The sequence below is a fragment of the Labeo rohita genome, chromosome 21, assembly GCF_022985175.1.
Source record: "Labeo rohita strain BAU-BD-2019 chromosome 21, IGBB_LRoh.1.0, whole genome shotgun sequence".
Classification (NCBI taxonomy): domain Eukaryota; kingdom Metazoa; phylum Chordata; class Actinopteri; order Cypriniformes; family Cyprinidae; genus Labeo; species Labeo rohita.
Window position 1 is genome coordinate 29,936,626 of NC_066889.1, and position 21,792 is coordinate 29,958,417.

At 31.8% G+C, this 21,792-nt stretch overlaps 2 protein-coding genes across 10 annotated transcripts in view; one reads left to right on the forward strand and one right to left on the reverse strand.

Moving 5' to 3' along the window:
* Positions 1-21,792, forward strand: part of LOC127152307 (transcription factor 4) — a 180,909-nt gene that overhangs the window by 112,199 nt on the left and 46,918 nt on the right. The window contains exon 1 of one of the 8 annotated variants that reach the window (XM_051092901.1): positions 9,090-9,311. The exons of the other annotated variants lie outside the window; for them this stretch is intronic. Coding sequence (XP_050948858.1) covers positions 9,243-9,311 — 69 coding nt within the window. The 5' untranslated portion in view covers positions 9,090-9,242. Of the gene's footprint in view, positions 1-9,089; positions 9,312-21,792 lie in introns of those variants that run through there. 8 annotated transcript variants of the gene reach the window in all.
* The window catches only part of LOC127152320 (vitelline membrane outer layer protein 1-like), a 232,385-nt gene that overhangs the window by 30,026 nt on the left and 180,567 nt on the right, over positions 1-21,792 (reverse strand). The window lies entirely within an intron of this gene.

Sequence of the window (21,792 nt, forward strand, 5' to 3'; positions counted from 1 at the left end):
ATAATTATGAGATAAAAAGTCAATTGTGGCAGTCATCATGACATACTATAAGGCAAGTTGGAATAAAATGTAAAAAATTATGATAATAAAGTTAGATCTGACATTAAAAGTCAAAATTGTGAGAAATTAAGACATAATTATGAGATAAAAAACATAACTACCACATGTAGTCAAAATCATAAGTCACGATTATGACAGAAAGTCGAAATTATGAGATATTAAATCATAATTATGAGATAAAAAGTCATAATTACGACAAAGTCATAATCATGATATACTATAAGGAAAGTTTTGATAAAATGTCATGTCAAATGATGATTAAAAAGTCAAAATTATGAGATACTAAGACATCATGAGATAAACAGTGACATTTTATCTTATAATTTTGACTTTTCATATTGTAATTTTCACTTACATAGTATCTCATAATTGACTTTTTATCTCATAATTAGGTCTTTTATCTCAGTTATCACTTACTCATCATTTTGACTTTGATTTTTCAAAGTTACAGACTTTTTATCTTAATTTGCTTTTTTTGTCTCATAATTGACTTCAGTATTTCACAATTTTGACTAATTCAATTAACTTTATCTCAATGTTGTCATAACTTAGCATGTCATAATTGTGACTCAATCTCATTGTGATTTTAGCTCATAATTCTCGTACTATCTCATAATGTTGACGTATGTCATGATTTTGATTTTTTTATAGTTATGACATATCTCATAATTGTGATTTTAGTATCTCATAATTTCCACTTTTATCTAATAATCATTATAATGTCTCATAATTTGGACATATGCCATGGTTATGACCTTTTTACCTCATAAATTTAGAGATGTTTCATTAAAATTATGATTTTAGTTTAAATTTGTCTTCTTTATCTCAAAATAATGATTTACTAAAACATTGTTTTTTCCTTATGTAGTGAAAATAAGCTTCAATTCTGATTCAGTCTCCATTATTTCTTAATTTCATATGTGTGCTGTTTATGAGAAACAGTTGAGATGAGAGATTCGTTGGTGATTTTTCTCTGACTTGTTTGGAGTATGTGAAGCGGCTCATAATGAGCTTGAACTGTAACAGCAGAGAGAGCGAGAGCGAGAGCTCTGCGTAACAGGAAGGACACATGGCTGCTGGCGAGGACCAGAGCAGCACCAATCAAAGTGTGTCGTTTGGTGTTACTCTGAATGCATTCCCCCCACGTACATCGAGCCAAGAGCCAAAAGAGGCCTGCTTCACCACGACCCAGCATCCCCGGCACCCGCTGGCATGGGTTCAGAGGAGCCGCTCGTGGGGGAAGGTCTGTGAACGTAACGCTCGTCTGCTAAAAAATCATACATTCAGTCACTCCAGCTTCTGTCTGATGTGACTCATATAGTTTATATATTAAAAAATCAGTCCAATTCTTAAAAACACTGTGACAGAAAAATAACCTATGGAAAGTGAATCTGTATGTATGGAAGCCCATTTTCACAACATGAGACAAAAATGTCATGCTTATGACAAGAAGTCAAATAATTATGAGCTAAAAAGTCATAGGTGTCACGTTTGCGTCAAAATCATGACGTTATGAAGTCAAAAAAATGACATCAAGATCTGACATAAAGACAAAATTATGAGATACTAAATCATAACTATGAGATAAAAAGTCATAATTAGGACAGTCGTAATCATGACATACTATCAAATTATTAAAAAATGTAAAAAAAATAAAAATTAAATAAAAAAGGACATGAAAAGTCAAAATTATGAGATACTAAAACATAATTATGAGATAAAGTGGTAACTACCACATGTAAAGTCAAAAATATACTAAATCATAATTATGAGATGCTTTACTGTAAGGCAAATTGATAAAATGTCAAACATTATGATAAAAAGTCAAATTTCTGAAAAAATTTTGAGATACTAAGACATAATTATGAGATAAAAAGTCAACTACCACATGTATTATGATATGAAGTCAAATTTATGATAGTCATAACAAAAGGTCTGACATTAAATTCAAAATTATGAGATACTAAATGAGATCTCATAATAAATAAATAATAAAGTCAAAATAAGTCAAAATTATAAAAAGGTCATAAAAGTCTAAATTGAGGTACTAAATCATAATTATGAGATAAATACTATCACATGTAAAGTAAAAATCATAAGTCAAAATTATGAAAAGTTATGAGTTATGAGATAAAAGGTCATAATTATGACAAAGTTATAATCATCATACGCTATAAGTCAAATTATGATGAAATGTCACCATTCGACGAGTCATATTTTAAAAAAAAGGTCTGACAAAATGCCAAAATGATTACATACTATGACATAGTTAGGAGATAAAATGTCAACTACCACGTAAAGTCAAAATTATGATAAAAAGTAATTATGACAAAAGTTCTGACATGAAAGTCAAAATTTGAGATACTAAATCATAATTATGAGATGAAAAGTCATAATCATGACATACTATAAGTCGAATTATAATAAAATGTCAACAATTATAATAAAGAGTCAAATTTCTGAAAAAATGGTCTGACATAAGTCAAAATTATGATAAAAAATCATGACAAAAGGTCTGACATAAAAAGTCTAAATTATGAGATACTAAAATATAAGTATGAGATAAAAAAAAGTCTAACTAGAAGATAACTATCACATGTATAGTTAAAATTATGAAAAAAAAAAAAATCATGACAGAATGTCTGACGTACAAAACAAGTCAAAATTATGAGATAATTAAAACTATGAGATAAAAACAATCAAATTTTGAGGTGTAGGTCTGTAAACTCGGACAGAAAGTCAAAAATCATGACATAAAATGTAAATGTCACAATAATGACAAAGTGAAATTATGAGGTAAAGTCAATTACAACATAACTCAAAAATATGAGATTATAACATACTAAGTTTGCTTTCATCTTATTGTTAAACTGTTAAATGCATATGTGCTACTTTACAGCTCAACTAACTAGTCATTTATTGTTGGTTTGAGTGTGTTTGTGTTTCTGCTCGCATCCCATAATGCCTTGCACATGTCGCGGCTGATGTCGGGCAGGTAGCAGATGTTAACGGCCCTTTAAGCAGATCCAGAGCCTGAGAACGAGCGTGTGATGTCCTGAGGCTGTGACGGCCGCGGCCCATCTGCACGGCCTTACAAAACACAGATACCTAATTAAACATCCACATTCAGGAGATCATTTAGACGTTAGCATTCATAAAGACTAAACGATACGAACGCAAAGCATATTTTAGAAGCAACAGGCGGTTAAAAAGAGGAAACTTGGAGTTGGCGAAGTTTCTTTCTCCCGGTTTTGTGCTTTTTTTTTTATTTTCAAATGTTCTGTTTGTGCCGAAATCACAGAATCACCATAAGGGCTGCTTTGCATTTTTAATTTAGTAACTAACATATGAATACATTTGCATATTAATTAGTTGCAGATTAAATCATGCATACATAATTGCCTCCTTACTGTGTTTAATGTTTGTTAGAATCTGTAGTCGGAGCCGTCAGAAGATTGCGATTGGACGAAACCCCTCGGACGTGTTTGAGCGGCTGAAATACCAACATTTGCTGAATTTATTTGACGCTCGCACGAGAGACAAACAGCGCTTTTGCCTAAATAACTGGCTGTCTGTGACAATTGTGTGAATTAACTCTTGCGGCGCCGAATCAACGTCACAATCGCATTCAGACAGGTTCATTAGAGCAAATGAAGGTTTTGTTGAAGGAAACAATAACGGTGTCTCTCTCTTTCCGAACGTTCGTTTAGATCTTTGGGGCTTTAATGAAGACGTCGCTCCCTGAAGATGCATCTCAGTGTAATGATCACCTTCTTCAGATATCGCCGCTGTTTTTCTTTCTGTCTGGACTAATTATTCCTCGGTAATTTGTTTACATTATCCGTGCCGTTTTTTCCAGAAATTACACCTTCCCACGACTCTCGGTATCTGCAGTGATTGAGCTCATTAAATCACCAGCTCAAGAAGTTTGTTTCTATATTCATATACATTTTCTCAGTCTGAGATACAACAAAACAAGCCTGCATTAACTTGAAGTCTTGCTCGTTTCACCTCAGATGTTTAGAATAGATGTACTTTTTGAGCAAAAGTATTTATGATGTTATTTTATTGTTTATTTATTTCATTATATGTGACCCTGGACCTACACACTATTTAAAAGATGATATAATGTGATACAGTTGCAACATAGTGAGGTCATGACATCGTAACATTGTAACATTCCAAAAATGATGTTACACTGATGTCACGTGACCTCACTACACTGCATTTTAATCAATAATAATATATTACACAATACAATTACTTTAGGAAATTTATCAAATATCTTCATGGAACATGATCTTTACGTAATATTCTAATGATTTTTGGTATATAAGAAAAATCAATAAATCAATGTATTTTTGGCTATTTCTACAAATACACACGTGCTGCTTAAGACTTAATTTAATTTTTCTTTTTTTATATTTATGTCTATGTTTTTAGATGTTTTCGTTCATGTGTTAATTTATTTTTGATTTTTATTTTAAACTTTTATGTATGATATTTATGTATTTATTTTAGATTTATTGATTTATTTAAATGCATCATTTAATTGTGTATTCATGTTAGATTTATTTATTGTTTATTTATTTATTTTAGAAGTCATAAGGTGCCATGGTGAAATCAACATCCTAACACACACACAAACTAAATAAATTCAGGTACTTCAACAGGCACTTTTGTCATTTTCTCAGGCTGATCTGAGCACAGTTGCATTTGTGTTTGCGTCTTTGAGCTGGATGAATCGGCACCGTGTCAGGATGAAAGCTAACAGGAGTTTGAGCTTGTCTTCATTGTTTGTTTCGGCAGCGTGTTGAGGGTTAAAGCGTTTTTGTGCACACATATGCTGTCGTGCTTTCCGCGAGACACCGAACCGGCCCTTGGAGCCGCAGTCGGGGCCCTTGAACTCCCCCGAGAGAGAAAAAGAGATTCGTACGGGATCCTCCGAGATTGACAACTCATGCTTCTAATGAGCAAAAAATCCTCCGAGCATGAAATCGGAATGAAATGTGTGCTTATAATCCAAGTACTGTTTACTCTAATCCCACGGGATGGGAAAGTCAGCGCTGGGCGAGTGAGAGAGAGAGGGGGGGGGGGGCAAACCCTCCACAGCAAACAACAACAACAACAACATTTAAAGCGACACAAAGGCCTGAGCACAGACGAGCGCTGAGGACGGAGGAGCGGCCAGGAAAGAGGTGCTGCTGAATTATTGAAGTTTATTCTGGGAATAGCTGCGGCTCTCGGCATATGCAAATGATTTCGTTTCTTTTGGGATCTGATCCCAGCGGTTCAGCCGTTCTCCCGTCAGATGCTGAATCTGGCAAGTGGCGTCGTCCACGTGTGTTAAAATCACTTACTGTACACACACACACACACACACATATGACAGGAAAACCTTATTGGAGCTTTTTTATCAGGTCTGATTTTTTTAAACAGAATTTACAGTAGTAACTGTAGTTCACTCTGATATTTGTGGTTCTGGACCTAAACCAGTCATAAGGGTTGATTTTGATTTGGATGTGAAATTAAGATACATTTTCTCAGTCTGAGAAACAACAAAACAAGCCTGCATTAACTTGTCATACTTGTTTTACAGTCTATTGTTTGAGAATAGATGTACTTTTTGAGCAAAAATGTATCATATTATTTTAATGTTTATTTATTTCATTATATGTGGACATACACACTATTTAAAAGATGATACAATGTGATACAGTTGCAACATAGTGAGGTCATGTGACATCAGTGTAGCATTGTAACATTGTAACAATACACATTCCAAAAAGTGTGATGTTACACTGATGTCACATGACCTCACTACACTGCATTTTAATCAATAATAATATATTGCACAATACAATTAATATTATGTACACACATGGTACATTTGTAAATATAAATGTGTACATTTTAATAATATTTTACAAAAATTTGTCTATTTTAGAATTAGTTAGCTGCTTTTATTGCTGTATTTGTTTATTTATTTTAGACTTTTATGTATGATATTTATGTATTTATTTTAGATTTATTTATTTATTTTACATGCATTATGTATTTAATTTGTTTATTTTAGATTTATTTATTGTATGACATTTATGTATTTATTTTAGATTTATTTATTAATTTTACATGCATTTTTGATGTATTTATTTATTTTTTTATTTATTTTAGATTTGTTTATATTCATTTTATAAGTCATAAGGTGTGTTAAAATCACTTACACACACACGCATATGACAGGAAAACCTTATTTGAAAAATAAGGAGCCTTTTTTTTTAATCAGAATTTACAGTAACTAACTGTAGTTGACTGTGATATTTGTGACCCTGAATATATAAGCTTTCCATTGATGTATGGTTTGTTAGGATAGAACAATATTTAACCGAGATGCAACTATTTGAAAATCTGAGGGTGCAAAAAATCAAAATATTGAGGAAATTGCCTTTAAAGTCCAAATGAAGTTCTTAGTAATGCATATATATGCATATATAATGCATATTTTGACATAAAAGAAAAATCAGTTTTGGCCCATGCAGTGTATTTTTGGCTATTGCTACAAATATATCCGTGCTACTTAAGACTGGTTTTGTGGTCCAGGGCCACGTTTTAGTTATATATAATACATATAGTCATAGTTAGGTTTTATTTCCACTCTTTGTGCTTTGATGTTTTGTGTGTGTGTGTGTGGTCCACGTCTCATCCTTGTTAGTCAACTGTTCCGAGGTCTGTTAACGGTCAGAGCGTTTTATCACACACACACACGTCAAGCTCATGGAATGTTCTCATAGCACATGCCTGTGTGTGTGTGTGTGTGTGTGTCTCACATATCTGTTGTCTTGCTCTCAGGTGCGTCAGCTTAGTAACACTGCATAGACATAAACACACAAATAAACATGCATAAATATTCATTTATATTTAATTTTATTTGCAACTGATAATTAAAAATAATGCATCAGAATTGTAAATATATATTTAAATAACTAGATTTATTATCAGATTTTTATTGCTAATAACAAACAAGTATATGTGTTTGCTGATATGTTTAATTCACACCTCTTAGCTTTCAAACGTACTTCACTTTTCTGTCAAGCACTGGTCTCTCTCTTTCTTTCTCTTTCTATCTGTCTCTCTCTCTGTCTGTCTCTCTGAGTTCTGGTGTGGTGCCAGCGTTGAGGACAGATGGTGGAGTTATTAGATGTGCACGTATGAATCCCTCCCTGCAACTCGCCTTTTAATCAAATTAAAGCAAGAGAAAGAGAGAGAGAGACAGACACACACACAGAGTTTATTAATGGCGTTTGTGTTCTTCTCTATAATGGACTTTACTGTCACTTCACTGTCCCTCAGGCTGCATGTGTGTGTGTCTTTTACTATAGTAAATCATGTGTTCGTTCTCTGGCAGGGTTCGAGTGAGCCTGTGCTTATTAGGTGAGCACTGCAAAAATGATTTTCGTACTCATTCTTAAATCTAGATACATTTACTTGAGAAGCAAGAAAAAAGTCTTTGTACTTAAAACAAGAAAAAAATCTTGTTTTTCATTTGAATTGTTACATTTTCTGACCGCACTGAGAGATATGTTTCATCTTTAAGCATAAACTCACTTTATTTTGATACATTTTGTTGCATCATTCAAAGACTAATTAATATCTGTATTTATTTAGATTTATTTTTATTAGGTTGGATATTTTTTTCATTGTTTTTTTATTTTATTTTGGATGTATTTATTTAATTTTTATTTGTTTATTTTTAATTTAACATTTATTTCTTTTTAATGTATTTATTTTAGATGCATTATTCATGTATGTATTTATTATTTAATTTTATATATGTCTTGTTTTAAGCATAAACAATTCATTTTGATACATTTTTCAAAAGACTAATTAATATCTGTATTTAGATTCATTTTTATTCATGTTAGATTAAATTATTTGTTTTAGGTTGGATATTTGTTTTTCTTTGTTTTTTATTTTAGATGTATTTCTTTAATTTTTATTGGTTTATTTTTATTTAATATTTTTATTTTTAATGTATTTATTTTAAATAGATTTATTTTAGATGCATTATTTATGCATTCATTTTTTATTTTATTTTATATTTGTCATAAACTCTAATTAATGTATTTATTTAGATTTAAATTATTTGTTTTAGATTGGAATATTTGTTTTTCTTTGTTTTCTTTTATTTTAGATGTATTTATTTAATTTTTATTTTCTTACTCTATATTTTCCAGTACACATCTAAACATTCTTAAATCTAGATAAAAGCCTTGTTTTATAAACCATTTCTCAAAATTAAGTTGAGTTTTTTCTTAAAACAAGAAAAAAAAATTGTTTTTCATTCGAATTGTTTATTTTTCTGACCCCCTGACAGATATTTTCATCTTTAAGCATAAACTCACTTTATTTTGACATTTGTATTTGTTTGGATTTATTTTTATTAATGTTAGATGAAATTATTTGTTTTAGATTGAGATATTTGTTTTCCTTTATTTATTTTATTATTTATTTATTTGTTTATTATTTTTTTATGTATCTGTTTTTTTATTTTTATGTATTTATACTTGTCTTGTTTTAAGCATAAAATCAGTTCATTGTGATACATTTTTCAAAATCTAATATCTTTAGTCATTTTTCTTCTCAAGTAATTTTATCTTCATTTAAAACTGTTTAGAAATTTGTACAGCAAAGTAAATAAGCGTGAGCAACAGGAACCTTGTAGTTCAATTGCAGCATGAAAAGCACGAAACACACACACACACACACATTTTCAGTCCTTTTAGAGAAGCCGACAAGCTCAGAGCAGGATCAGTTCCAGATTTACCATGGAAAGGAAAAAGAGAGAGTGTGTGTGCGTGTGTGTGTGTGTGTGTGTGTGTGTGTGTTGGAGTGAGATGTTGAGTTTAAAGAGAGAGAGTGAGAGAGAGAGAGAGAGGGAGGGAGGGGGAGGGGCTTCCACTCACACAGGCCACGCCCCCTCCCCAGTCTCCCCTCCCACTGGCCGACGTCAGGAATGCTCCTCGCTCGTTTGCATATTCAGCATGCTCAGGCCGGCCATATGGGAAAATGCAACTGCAGGAATTGTTGTGAAAAAAGGGGGACAGCGAGTTTGAACACAAAGTTGTTTGAGAGCGTCTGAAGAGGATAAAACACACACACACGCACACTAGAGGAACAGAAGCATGTATTGTGCGTACACCATCCCGGGGGTGAGCGGCGGATCATTCATGTACTACTATAACGGCAAAGCGGTGAGTACAGACGCGTGCGGATGACATCTGACGGATAGTCGACTGTCATTCACCTCTGATCCGTCTGTGTGTGTGTGATCTGCTTTGAGCTGGGAAGGGACGTGTGTGATAAAAAATGTGTTGTTTTGATAAGTGATATCAGAAGAATTGGTTGAGCTCTGTGGAAAAACGCTAAAAGTTTCCTGTGGGAAAAAAGACCTTCTCAGATCCGCATGTGTTTGAAAGCTGTGATCTGTAAAATATTTAAAGGTGTGAGAAATGTCTGCTGCTCATTTTAGAAGTTCGGTCCTGAGAGACGTCAAGCGCGGCCTTGAGAAAGACAGAGAGATATTCACACGTCGCAGATGTTATTTATCGTAACGTAACGGTCAGCGCATCTTGATTTCAGGCCGTCGGGTCACCGAAGGCCTGTTTTCTGTCTCAAGTAAATGCATCTTTATTTAAGTCTGTTATGTTATAAAGAAATCATATTTTGCATTGTGGAACCTTGTAGCTCGGTGTGAGTGTTTCACAGATTTGGCGTTAATTTTGCATTTGCATTTGTTTTTGTGTAAAGCACATTCTTGTGTGGTTTTAGTAGCATATGAGCAATTATAAATCTATGTTAAAATTATGCACATTGTGCAAAACTAAAAATGTTCTAAACGTCTGCATTCCCGCCATCGGGAAAAATTTGTTGGCCGGTGACAAGTTGGACTTTCCCGCCCTCGGACCAAATGCGTAGGCCTCTGTGTGTGTGTGTGTGTCCTAACGTGGCCTGGCATCCCTGTGCCCTCTTTAATAAACACACAGTGTGTGTGTGTGTGTGTGTGTGTGTGTGAGGCCCTTCAAATCCCGTCGTTGTGCGTCTCTGGCTTGCAGCTTTGTGCCCGTCTTGATCTGCTGCCAGGCATCTTGCTGTGATTGTTTATTCTGCTATTTTAACAGTTAAAAAATTGCAGGACAACATCTTTGGATCCCTCGACACGGCCGCCCGTCCGCCGGTTTTCCGGGCCACGCCGGCCGGGCGTGCGTGCTTGTATGCGTGTGTGTGTGTGTGTGTAGCGCGCCGGCGGTCGACGGCGACCCGGTTCTCGAGGTTTTGGTGTCGAGGGAGGATGTCGGGTCGACTAATGAATCCACAAAAGAGCTGCACAAAAAAACAAAAGGCCTCTTCACACACGAGCTGCGCTTAAACAGCGCCGGCCGCTCGCCATTGTTATGCTAAGACTCCGTGTGAATATTCCTTTAGTTTAATTAGCTCAGCGAGACTCTCACGCCGGGATTTCACCCTCGGAGATCTTTAAAACACACCGGAACGTGGAGTCGTGTCACTGCCGATTCATGCTGGAATATACTAGTCGTTTGGAACTCGAAGGATGTTTGCCTGTTTTTTGAAATAAATGTTTTGTTACATTGTTACATCTAAACTCATTTGAAATATGAGTTTGGAATCATTTTTTATAAAGTTACATTTTTTTGCATCAAGATTAATTTTGTTACAGTAATTGATTTTAACAACAAAAAAGTTTGTATTTATTTGATTATTATAATTAGGTACTGTTTTGTGGTTGTTATTAATGTAGTTAAATCTAAAAGAAAAAAAAATTAAATCACATGCTTTGATATTTATTGTTTCCTTTATATATATGTGTGTGTGTGTGTGTGTGTGTTTATATATATATATAATATAGTACTGAAAATCTTTATTTTATAGATTGCCCACTGACCAGATGTTTCAAAAATTCTAAATCGTTTGTGCAGTTTTTCCAGCACACTAATTACTTCCATCCAAATGGCCGATGTTTGTATGGACACACACACACACACACACACACACACACACATGGACATTGTATCTGGAGTGTTTGTGACAAACAGCATTAATATAATCCTATTGTGTTACGCAACATTATAAGTCAGACCAAACGTGGCTGAAATGGATCATTCGAGAAACGGTCAGCAAACATACATGCAAAATCTGTTCTTGTGTGAATATAATCTGTGCTTTTATTACAAATATTAAGTTTTTCAAGTGCACATTTTCAACTGTCAACAGAAAAAAAAAACTGTAAAGCCTATTTTGATCTAGATAGATAGATAGATAGATAGATAGATAGATTTTTACATTTTAGATCACTTTAGTTTATTGTTTTTATCTTTAATTTTGTGGCAATTAAAGACAATTTTGTGCAAAACTAGGTAAACACACACACTGTGTCTGAAATATGTGTTTTTACACAGTATAAAAGATCCACATTTTATTTTTTAAATATTTTTTATTTTTAAGATAGATACGTGTTTTTATCTTTAAAATGAGGCAGATATTTTGTCAGATTTTCCTTAATTTTAGGGACAATTTTGTGCAAAACTAGGTAAACACACACACTATGTCTGAGATATGTGTTTTTACACAGTATGAAAAAATCCACATTTTATTTTTTAAATATTTTTATTTTTAAGTTGGATAAATGTTTTAATCTTTTAAATATGATGGATATTTTGTCAGATTTTATCTTATTTTGGGAACAATTTTGTGCAAAACTGTAGCTAAACACACACACACTATGTCTTAGAGATAAGTTTTTACACAGTATAAAAGATCCACATTTTATTTTTTTAATATTTTTATTTTTAAGATAGATAAATGTTTTAATCTTTACAATATGACAGATATTTTGTCAGATTTTGTCTTATTTTTAGGGACAATTTTCTGCAAAGCTGTAGCTGAACACACACTCTGTATATGAGAAATATATTTTTATCCAGTATAAAAGATCCACGTATTATTTTTTAAATATTTTTATTTTTAAGATAGACAAATGTTTTTATCTTTAAAATATGATGAATATTTTGTCAGATTTAATTTATTTAATGTGGAATCTGGAATGCTTTTCTATGCTGTGTGTTTCCCTCGGGTTCTGATGGATTTACGCTCCTGCCCTCCACGATCTCAAAAGTGTGTGTGTGTGTGTGTGTGTGCCAGCCAGAGATCATGTGTAGCCCCATTGATCTGTCGGAAGAGGTCCGGGTGGTACGGAGACCCCCGACATTCCCAGGATGACTGGGGTTTGTCCCAGAGACGAGGAGAGAGTGTGTGTGTGTGTGAGAGAGAGAGAGAGTGACTGTCTGTCTGAGGCCTTCAAATAGACAGACACTTCAGGAGCATCTCCTGTCTCACTCTCTCTTTTTCTTTCCGTCTGTCTCCAGGGAAAGACAAGGAAATTCACATCTTTTTTTTTTCTTTGGCATGTACTTAGATATCCACAACTTTCCTAAATTTTCCAGGCCAGCTAAGTGAATCGTAGTAATCAAAATAAACAGTTTTTAGTGTCTAAACTATTATCTCTCCATTTTCTTCATCCATGAGAATGCTGCATGTTTTGTGACTATATTCCTTGAAGTGCGGACGGGTTTGTTTGACAGGACGTGTCATGCGTGTTTGTGTGCGATCCGGAGTATCTCTTGTTCTTTATTCCTGTCATCGGGCTGGAGTTTTCATCTCGTGCCAAACGTTTTCCGTGCCAAACATTCGCAGATCGGCAGGTTGTTTTCACCTCTGAACGCGGGAACGTTAAACGATTCACAACAACGCGCTTGCATGTCCGAACGGGTCATGTGATTGAACTCAGGATGCTCCTATTTTTGCATTTAATCGTTTAGTAGAAGCTTTTATAAGAAAAGAGGAAAAAGGCAAGGTGTTTATTATGCATCAACAACAATGTGAGCCATTTCAAAGTCAGTTGTGTTGTATGTGACTGGTCTGGGTTGTTGTTTTGAGTGTTTTCTGTGCTTTCGCGTGTCTCATTGTCTTTGTGTCCAGCTGGTTCGGAGCCAAATGTGTTTTAAGACACTCTAGCCTAGAAATAGGTCAGATTTTTAACTCACACACACACACACACACACACACACACACACATTCAACTAAATGAGGACAGACCATAGACTATTGTTGTTATGCTGTATACAAGAGCAACATTTTATTTTTGTACATATTTTTACATTTAAGATAGATAAATGTTTTAGTCTTTTATATAAGACAGATTTGATATTATTTTTAGAGACAGTTTTGTGCTAAAGTGTAACTAAATGTTCCATGTCTAAGTTATAAGATTTTTTAAATGTTGTATAAACATGAGCTTTTTATTTTTTTATTTTTTGTAACATTTTTATTTTTAAGGTAGATGACTATTTTTATCTTATGAATAAGATATTTTGTCAGATTTTATCTTATTTCTATGGACAATTTTGTGCAAAACTGTAACTAAACTCACACTGTGTCAGAGACGTGTTTTTATACAGTATAAATGATCAGAATTTTATTTTTTAAATATTTCTGTCTTTAAGGTAGATAACTATTTGTATCTTTAAAATCAAATGGATATTTTGTCAGATTTTATCTTATTTTTAGGGACAATTTTGTGCAAAACTGTGGCTAAACACACACTGTGTCTGAGATATGTTGTTATGCTATATAAAATATCAGCATTTTATTTTTTAAATATTTGTGTCTTTAAGATAGATAACTATTCTTATTTTTAAAATAAGATGGATATTTTGTCAGATTTTATCTTATTTTTAGGGACAATTTTGTGCGAAACTGTAGCTAAACACACACACTGCATCCGAGATATGTTTTTATACTATATAAAAGATCAGCATTTTATTTTTTAAATATTTTTACCTTTAAGATAGATAACTGTTTTTAGCTTTAAAATAAGATAGATATTTTATTAGATTTTATCTTATTTTTAGGGACAATTTTGTGCAAAACTGAACTGAACACACACACACAAACACATGTGCTGGACGGCGGCTGAATCTTGGTCTAAAATAGCAGCAGGGGAAAAACGGCCGCAAGTTTGCAATGTTGAAGTAATCAGTCTTTGATCCTGGTGGTTTTATTATTTTAATAATGCGTCTGTGATCCGGCCGTCTGAAGTGCCGTTCCGTCCATATGTTCACCATTACAGACCCTTCACATGAAACACACAAAGCCTTCATCTTAATTCTAATTAACTTTATATGGGGCTCTGCGTGTGTGTATGAGTGAGTGTGTGTGTGTGTGCGTGGTTTGGCTTTTTCTAGCGTCTGGTTTGTGATCTCGGCCTGATTGGTTTGTTTATTTAATGTCCACTTTGTCTTTCTTAGTAACACGTGTGTGGTGTAAATGAGACGCTGGTGATCTATAGCGCTCGTGTGTGTTTCTTGTCTTCAGATGCTCTTGCAGCTCTCACTTATGTGCCGTTTTATTTGGAGGGAAGCATTTGAGCTCATCTTGACCAATCCGAGCACAGTTTGAGACATTGCTGAGATCTCTGTGGTGTGTTTGTCTGATTTGCTGTTGTTTTATGTGACTGGTTATAGGGTCGGTTAGCAGGCGGTTGAGTTCGGTCACACTAGTCGAGTTCCAACTGTGATTTGTAATAATAGTTTGTCTGACTCCCTAAAAACAGCAAAAGCAACACAGATGACAACACGAGTACAACGACTGCGGTGTGTGTCTGTGTGTGTGTGTGTGACACATAGTGTGTGTTTCTGAGGTCACGGGGTCACGACAGTGACATAAACATGAGAGATGCTTTTTTTCACTACGTTCAATATGTGCATGCCTTTTTTTTTGCACCATATGAACCACTGCTGGAAAACATTGTTTTATATTGTTGATGGTATAAAATTAACTGCTAATTTATGATCATAATTTGTGCATTAACTTTCAAAGTTTCCAAACGTGTATAAAAAGTGTTTAATGTAAGTATTTTGCATAAAAATGCATAGAAAGTAAATATGCATATTTTGCTGTTTATATTAATTAAAATATATAAATATTGATTTATATATTTATGAATTAAAATAATTAATTTATAGTTTAATTATTAAATGTATTGCATATGATGAATATGCTGCCTGTCATTTGTGATAAATATGTAAAACTAAATACTAGCAAATATGTCAATTTTGCTGTTAATATAAATTAAAATATATTAATATTAATTTATATAATTATAAATAGTTCATGTATAATTATAAATATATAAATATGTTCTTTTGGTGCATTTTTTTTTTTTCACTATGTTTAATAAGTGCATGCCCTTTTTTTTGCACCATATGAACTGCTGGAAATTGTTGTTTCATATTGTTGACGGTATAAAATTAACTGCTAATTTATGATCATAATTTGTGCATTAACTGTCATAAAGTTCCCATGTTTATAAAACGTGTGTTAAAAAGTGTTTCATGTAAATGTTTTGCATAGGGAAAAAAGTAAATATGTGTATTTTGCCATTTATATTAATTAAAATATATAAAGATTTATTAACATATTTAGAGATTATAAATAATTAATTGATAGTTTAATTATAAATGTATAAATGTGTTGCATATGATGAATACAGTGCCTGTCGTTTGTGAAAAATATGTAAAACACATCAAAAATATTAGTAAATATGTAAATTTTGCTGTTAATATAAATTAAAATGCATTAATATTAATTTAGATATTTATAAATAATTAATTTATAATTACAAATGTTCTTTTGGTGCATTTTGTTTCACTACGTTCAATATGTGCATGCCTTTTTTTGCACCATATGAGCTACTGCTGGAAAATAATGTTTTATTTTGTTGACGGTATAAAATTAACTATTAATTTAGGGTCTATTTTGCAGTGACAAACATATATTAAAATTATAGTGTATTTTGAAAAAGAGTTTCATGTAAATGGCTTGCACAAAAATGCATAAAATTGCTGTTTATATAAATTAAAATCTATAAATATTGATTTGTATATTTATAAATTATAAATTATGCGTGTATAGCTTAATTAGAAATGTATAAATGTGTTGCATAGGATAAATGTGGTGCCTGTCATTAGTGAAAAATATGTAAAACACATAAAAAAGTAAATATGTACATTTTCCAGTATTTATATAATTATAAGTAATTAATTTATAATTATAAATATATAAATATGTTCTTTTGGTGCACTTTTTTAAATTATTATTATAAAAATTTCACCCTGTTTATTTTGCATATTTTGCGGTGACAAACATATATTGAAAATATATTGAATAAATAATATATTGAATGTTTTTTAACATTCTATATTGTTTTGTTAGCAATTAACTTTCCTAAGTTCATGGAAGCATTTGTGAAAAATATGTAAAACGCAGAAAATAAAAGTAAACGTACATTTTGCTGTTAATATAAATTAAAATACATGTAAATATAAATTTATATAAATCTAAATTATAAATAGTTAATGTATAGGTAATTATAAATGTATATAAACATGTTTTCTTGGTGCAATAATATGAATGTTATTCAATTTTCCATGTTTCAATTTTTGTTGCGTATTTTGAATCTACTTTGTAATAATTGCTTGGGTTGGAGAAAAAAAAAATCATAACTCTAAGTCGTCTGATGTATATTGAATAATGTCAAAATGCTGAAAAATGTTATGTTTATTATATGTGGAACAGCTGCTGGTGTGTGTGCGCTTTCTGATTGTCTTTGAAATTCCTTTTTTAATTATTAGCATCAATTGATTATTTATGGTGACGGTTAATCATCTCTCGGTTTGCCAACTGGCACGTCACCAGCTCCAGCGCTGCTGGACGGGATCCTGTTCTCGTCCCGTCCGTCCGCAATCATTCGATTACCGTGGTCTCATCTGCTCCTCAGTTGACTTTTGTTTCCCAAGGTTACTCTTCCTCCGCTCGCCTGGAGTCCCGCTTAAACCTTTCCAGATTTCCCCAATCTTTCGTGGTAATCCTCTGAAATTGATTTGGCGCGTGGTGGTGGGATCCGTCCGCTGGGGTTCGGCGAGGCTTCGGCTGATACCGGATCAGATACGCGGCCGCTGATGGCGCTAATGGCTGGATGGAATGTCGGGGAATTATCCAGCGCACTGGATCTCAATGGGACGGAACATTCTATTTGGCTCTTCGCGAAGGTTCCGAATCCGCCGCTGGTTTTTGACGCTTCGGGCCCGACCGGCCAATCGGATTGCGCTGCGGTCGCGAGGCCGACCGATCGGATTCTCGTGTCCCATGAAAGGGCCGTTAGGATATCACCATGGAGATGAGTTTGGACCGCAGCCATCTTCTGCCGCCCATTTTCTCCTCGAGCACTTCCTGTGGGTCACAAACACACACAGACGCCACCGTGTTTCGCTCTGAATGCGGCGTGTGCATCTACTCAACATGAACCTGCTCGACACACCTTTTTTTTTACCCTTATTTTATTTATTTTTAAATTTGTTTTAATGTAATTTTTTTAAATGTAAATATAATATGATACTAGTATAATATACTATATCTTATTCATATAAATATGAAATATATAATATGCAATAAAATATTCTATATTTTCTATTATATATTAAAATATTTTTATAATATTAATATATATATTGTTATTTATATTTTAATATGAACATGAACCTGCTTGGCACACCTTTCTGTTTATTTCTTTAATTTAATTTAATTTTTTTTATTTTATTATTTTATTTTATTTTATATTTTAAAATATAATTTAATATTTTTTGTTGATTTTTTGTGTGATTTTAAACAAAGATTTTATTTTTGAAGTGTTTTTAAACAACCTCCATCTCAAACAAAATTTTATATTTTTAAAACATAATTAAAATATATATATATTTCAATTTAAATATATTTTAATATAATATAATTCTAGTATAATATACTATTTTGCTAAGCTATCTTATTAATATGAATATGAAATATATGAAATGCAATTAAAAATATACTACATTGTCTATCATATATTAAAATAGTTTATAGTTATATATGTATAGCGAGAAAGAGTTAAACTAAATAAAACTACTGAACATGAACCTGCTTTAAATTAAATATTAGTATATATATTAATATTATTTAATATAATTTTTACAAATCTTTATACATTATATTCTTTTATATTCTTTTCTATTTTTATGCCTTTACATTTATTTTATTATTTATTTAATTTTTATATTTGATTTAATGTTTCAGTATAGTCTTTTTTTCTTTTCTTTTCTTTTTATTATATATATATATATATATATTATATGTGTATATATTTATTCTTTTTCTTTTCTTTTTACCTAATTTGCATGTATTTGTTGTATTTTTATATGTTTGGTTTAATATTTTATTTGATTTTTGCTATATTCTTATTCTTTTTCCTTTTTATTGTATTCTTTTCTTATGCATCTTATTTTAATTTTATACTTGGTTTTATTTTGTAATATAGTTTACAATTTTATTGTATTTTTGCACACAGAGCATCATGAAAAATATGAGGTTTTCTGGATGCAAAACTGAAGCGTAACCCATCTACGTCGTTGCATCTGTTGTGTTTGAGTTGTGAGTTCATTTGGCCTGTTTGCACATGGTGTGTGTGTGTGTGTGTGTGTGTGTGTGTGGATCGAGGCATCTGGCAGTAATTAGGTTAAATTAGAAGCGCTGTGGTCACTTGCCAAAAGCTCTATACCTTGAAAGGGTTCGCAAATAATAAAGAGCCTGTAGTAAAGATCCGTCACCTGTGTTGTGTGTGTGTGTGTAATAATAGTCTGTTTCTTGTACCAGAATGCAAAACTACCTCTAAATGATCTTAATTACCTGAACACACCCAAAAACCTGATGAAAGACTCACTGGGAAGTTTGCGCTTTTTGTTTTTTCCTAGTTTTCCAGTGTCGTTTTTCTCTCTGTTCTGCCTCTCTCGAGGTGTTTGTGTGTTTTTAAGTGCTTTCGTTGAGTTGTTTGATTGGAGAAAGTGAAAGAGGCACAGAGTGGCTCTTATTACCCATAAGGCTGTGGGGGCGGACGGGACGCATGAGTGTCATTTCCTGTTTATGTGGTCAGTTTGAGAGCTGTAGCGATGTATACCGGCTTTAAAGCTCAATGCAAGTCTTTCTATGAAACAGGTGCCTTTTCATTAGGAAAAAAGAGATTTTTCTGTGATTTTAAACACAAGGATTTTATTTTTTAAGTGTTTGCTATTTATTTTAAAATTTAAACATGTTTTAATATAATATACTATAATACTATATACTATATACATACTATATTGCTAAATGTGAAATGTGAAATAAAATATTAAAATATTTTATAGTTATATATGTATATATAGAGAGAGACAGTTTATGTGTGTGTGTGTGTGTGTGTGTGTGTGTGTGTATATATATATATTTAATGACTTATTTTGGCAGGAGATTAAAAAAATCTTTCTTTAAGGACAAAATTGTTTCTACAGTTAAAGCTAGAAAAAAAAAAATACACACACATATATATATGTGTGTGTATATATATATATATATATATATATATATATATATATATAAAATTAAAAATAAAAAATAAAAATAATACTATATAAATACAATTTTATGTCCATACAATTATGTCCTGCAGATTTTGAACAAAGTACATGCGCAGGAAAATAAAATATATAATATTTTATGACATTTTAATTAAATAAATAAATAAATATAAATATATGGATCAAAGACGTTAAGATGTCCACATCAAAATAAATTTACAAAAGTGATTTTATGTCCATAGAAAGCACATTAAATGTAAGTAAAGTGCCTATTTTTAAGGTTTCAAATACGTTTTTGGAGAATAAAATGTCAAAATTTTGTTGAAATCATGTTACATATATAGTGTATGTAATGTTACATATATAAGGTTACATAGTACAGTGTAACACGACATTTATGTAAAAATTAAAACAACATGCTTATTCTGACTTGGACATATTAAAATATATAAAATAATAAGGGCACATATTAAATTTTATTGTGTTTTAAATGATCAAAACATTGGATTTTATTTTATTTTATTTTATTTTATTTTTGTTTTAACATAATTTAATATTTTTTGTTTTGTTTAATATTGTTTGCAAAACCTAGGATAGTGGCAAATTTAAAAAATGTAGAATTACAACTAATTAGTATTTGGGGTGAAAGTAATTTGTCTTTTAATATGTCATAAATCGATTTGGTGTAAATATGCCTGACGAGATTCTTACACTGAATGACATCTTACTAGGTGTTTTCTGTAAATTAGGGAAAAATGTATGATATTTATTTTGTGCCCATAAAAACAAAAATGCAACTGAATTAAACACAAAACTTTTTCATTTTTTTTTTTAAAACAATGACATTTTAAAGCAGTATTACACCTATTGCTTTAATGCTTTTTACCCTTTTTCATCTTTGACCCTTATATATACATAGTTTAATCCAGACATGTTTACAGTTGCACATTATAAAACAAAAGAAGTTGTTTTTGCTATAAAGCATTGTGAAATGGCAGTAATGGCGCTGATTTCTTCAGATGATCCCGTGCTGACAAACAGCAGAAAGCTGCGCGTGATGAAGAGCTGCGCTCCTGATGGAGTTTGCGTTTGATGTTGGTGAGATGATCGCGTATCACGGATCTCAGGACGGATGGAGTGCAGAAGAGACGAGAAGAATCTCTTCATCTGTTCTGACTCAAGCAGAAACATTTGGACGCTCATATTATAAACACATGCCACGTCTCTCTCTCTCTCTCTGAGTCTCTCTCGCGCTCATCGCATCAGATGGGTAAACGTGTGCTGTTTTCATGTGGACCACACTACTTTTGATTACTATACTCGTATACCACGAATTATAGTATGCAAATGACACTTTAATGCACTTCGATGAATACCATCATGGTTTCAGTTCTTTTCTTTTTACTTTGATGCACTGCATTGTTTCTGTGTATTTCCATTTATTTAGACACACATTTTATTTTCTTTACTTATTCTGTTTTCATTCATTCTTTTAATGTTTAAATTAACTTTGAGCATAAGATACTTTATTGCTTTTTCTGTTATCAAGTTCAACCAAAACATAAGTTGTGCATAACATGTGCTATTTAAATGCATTTGCTTTGCATCCAACCCTTATTTTAATTTTAATAACATTAGGTTAACATATATTAAAAAATAATATATTTTATGTAAATACAATTTAATATCCATGCAATTAGGTAAAAAAAAAAAAAATCATATACGTACAATTGCAAAATTGTCTATAAAAGCATATTTAATTTTACAAAAATCAAATGTCTTATTTTGGCAGAAGATAAAAATTTTAATTTAAAAAAAAAAAAAATCTTTAGGGACAAAATTGTTTCTAGAGTTAAAGCTGGAAAAAATCTGAAAAAAAAAAAAATCTAAAATAATCAAAAATAATATGTTTTATATAATTTTATGTTTATATATAAACTATTTTATATCCATACAGTTAGGTTAAAAAACAAAAAAAAAAGTTTTCTGTTAGTATCTGTAGTTAGTAGAATCTGTAGTTATTTTAATTAACTAGGAATAATTTTGCAATTATTTGTATATATATATACAATTAGGTATATATATATACACACAATTTTATATAAGTATAATTGAAAATTTGCCATTAAAAGCATGTTCAGTCTTACAAAATTAAAATGTCTGATTTTAAAAATTATAA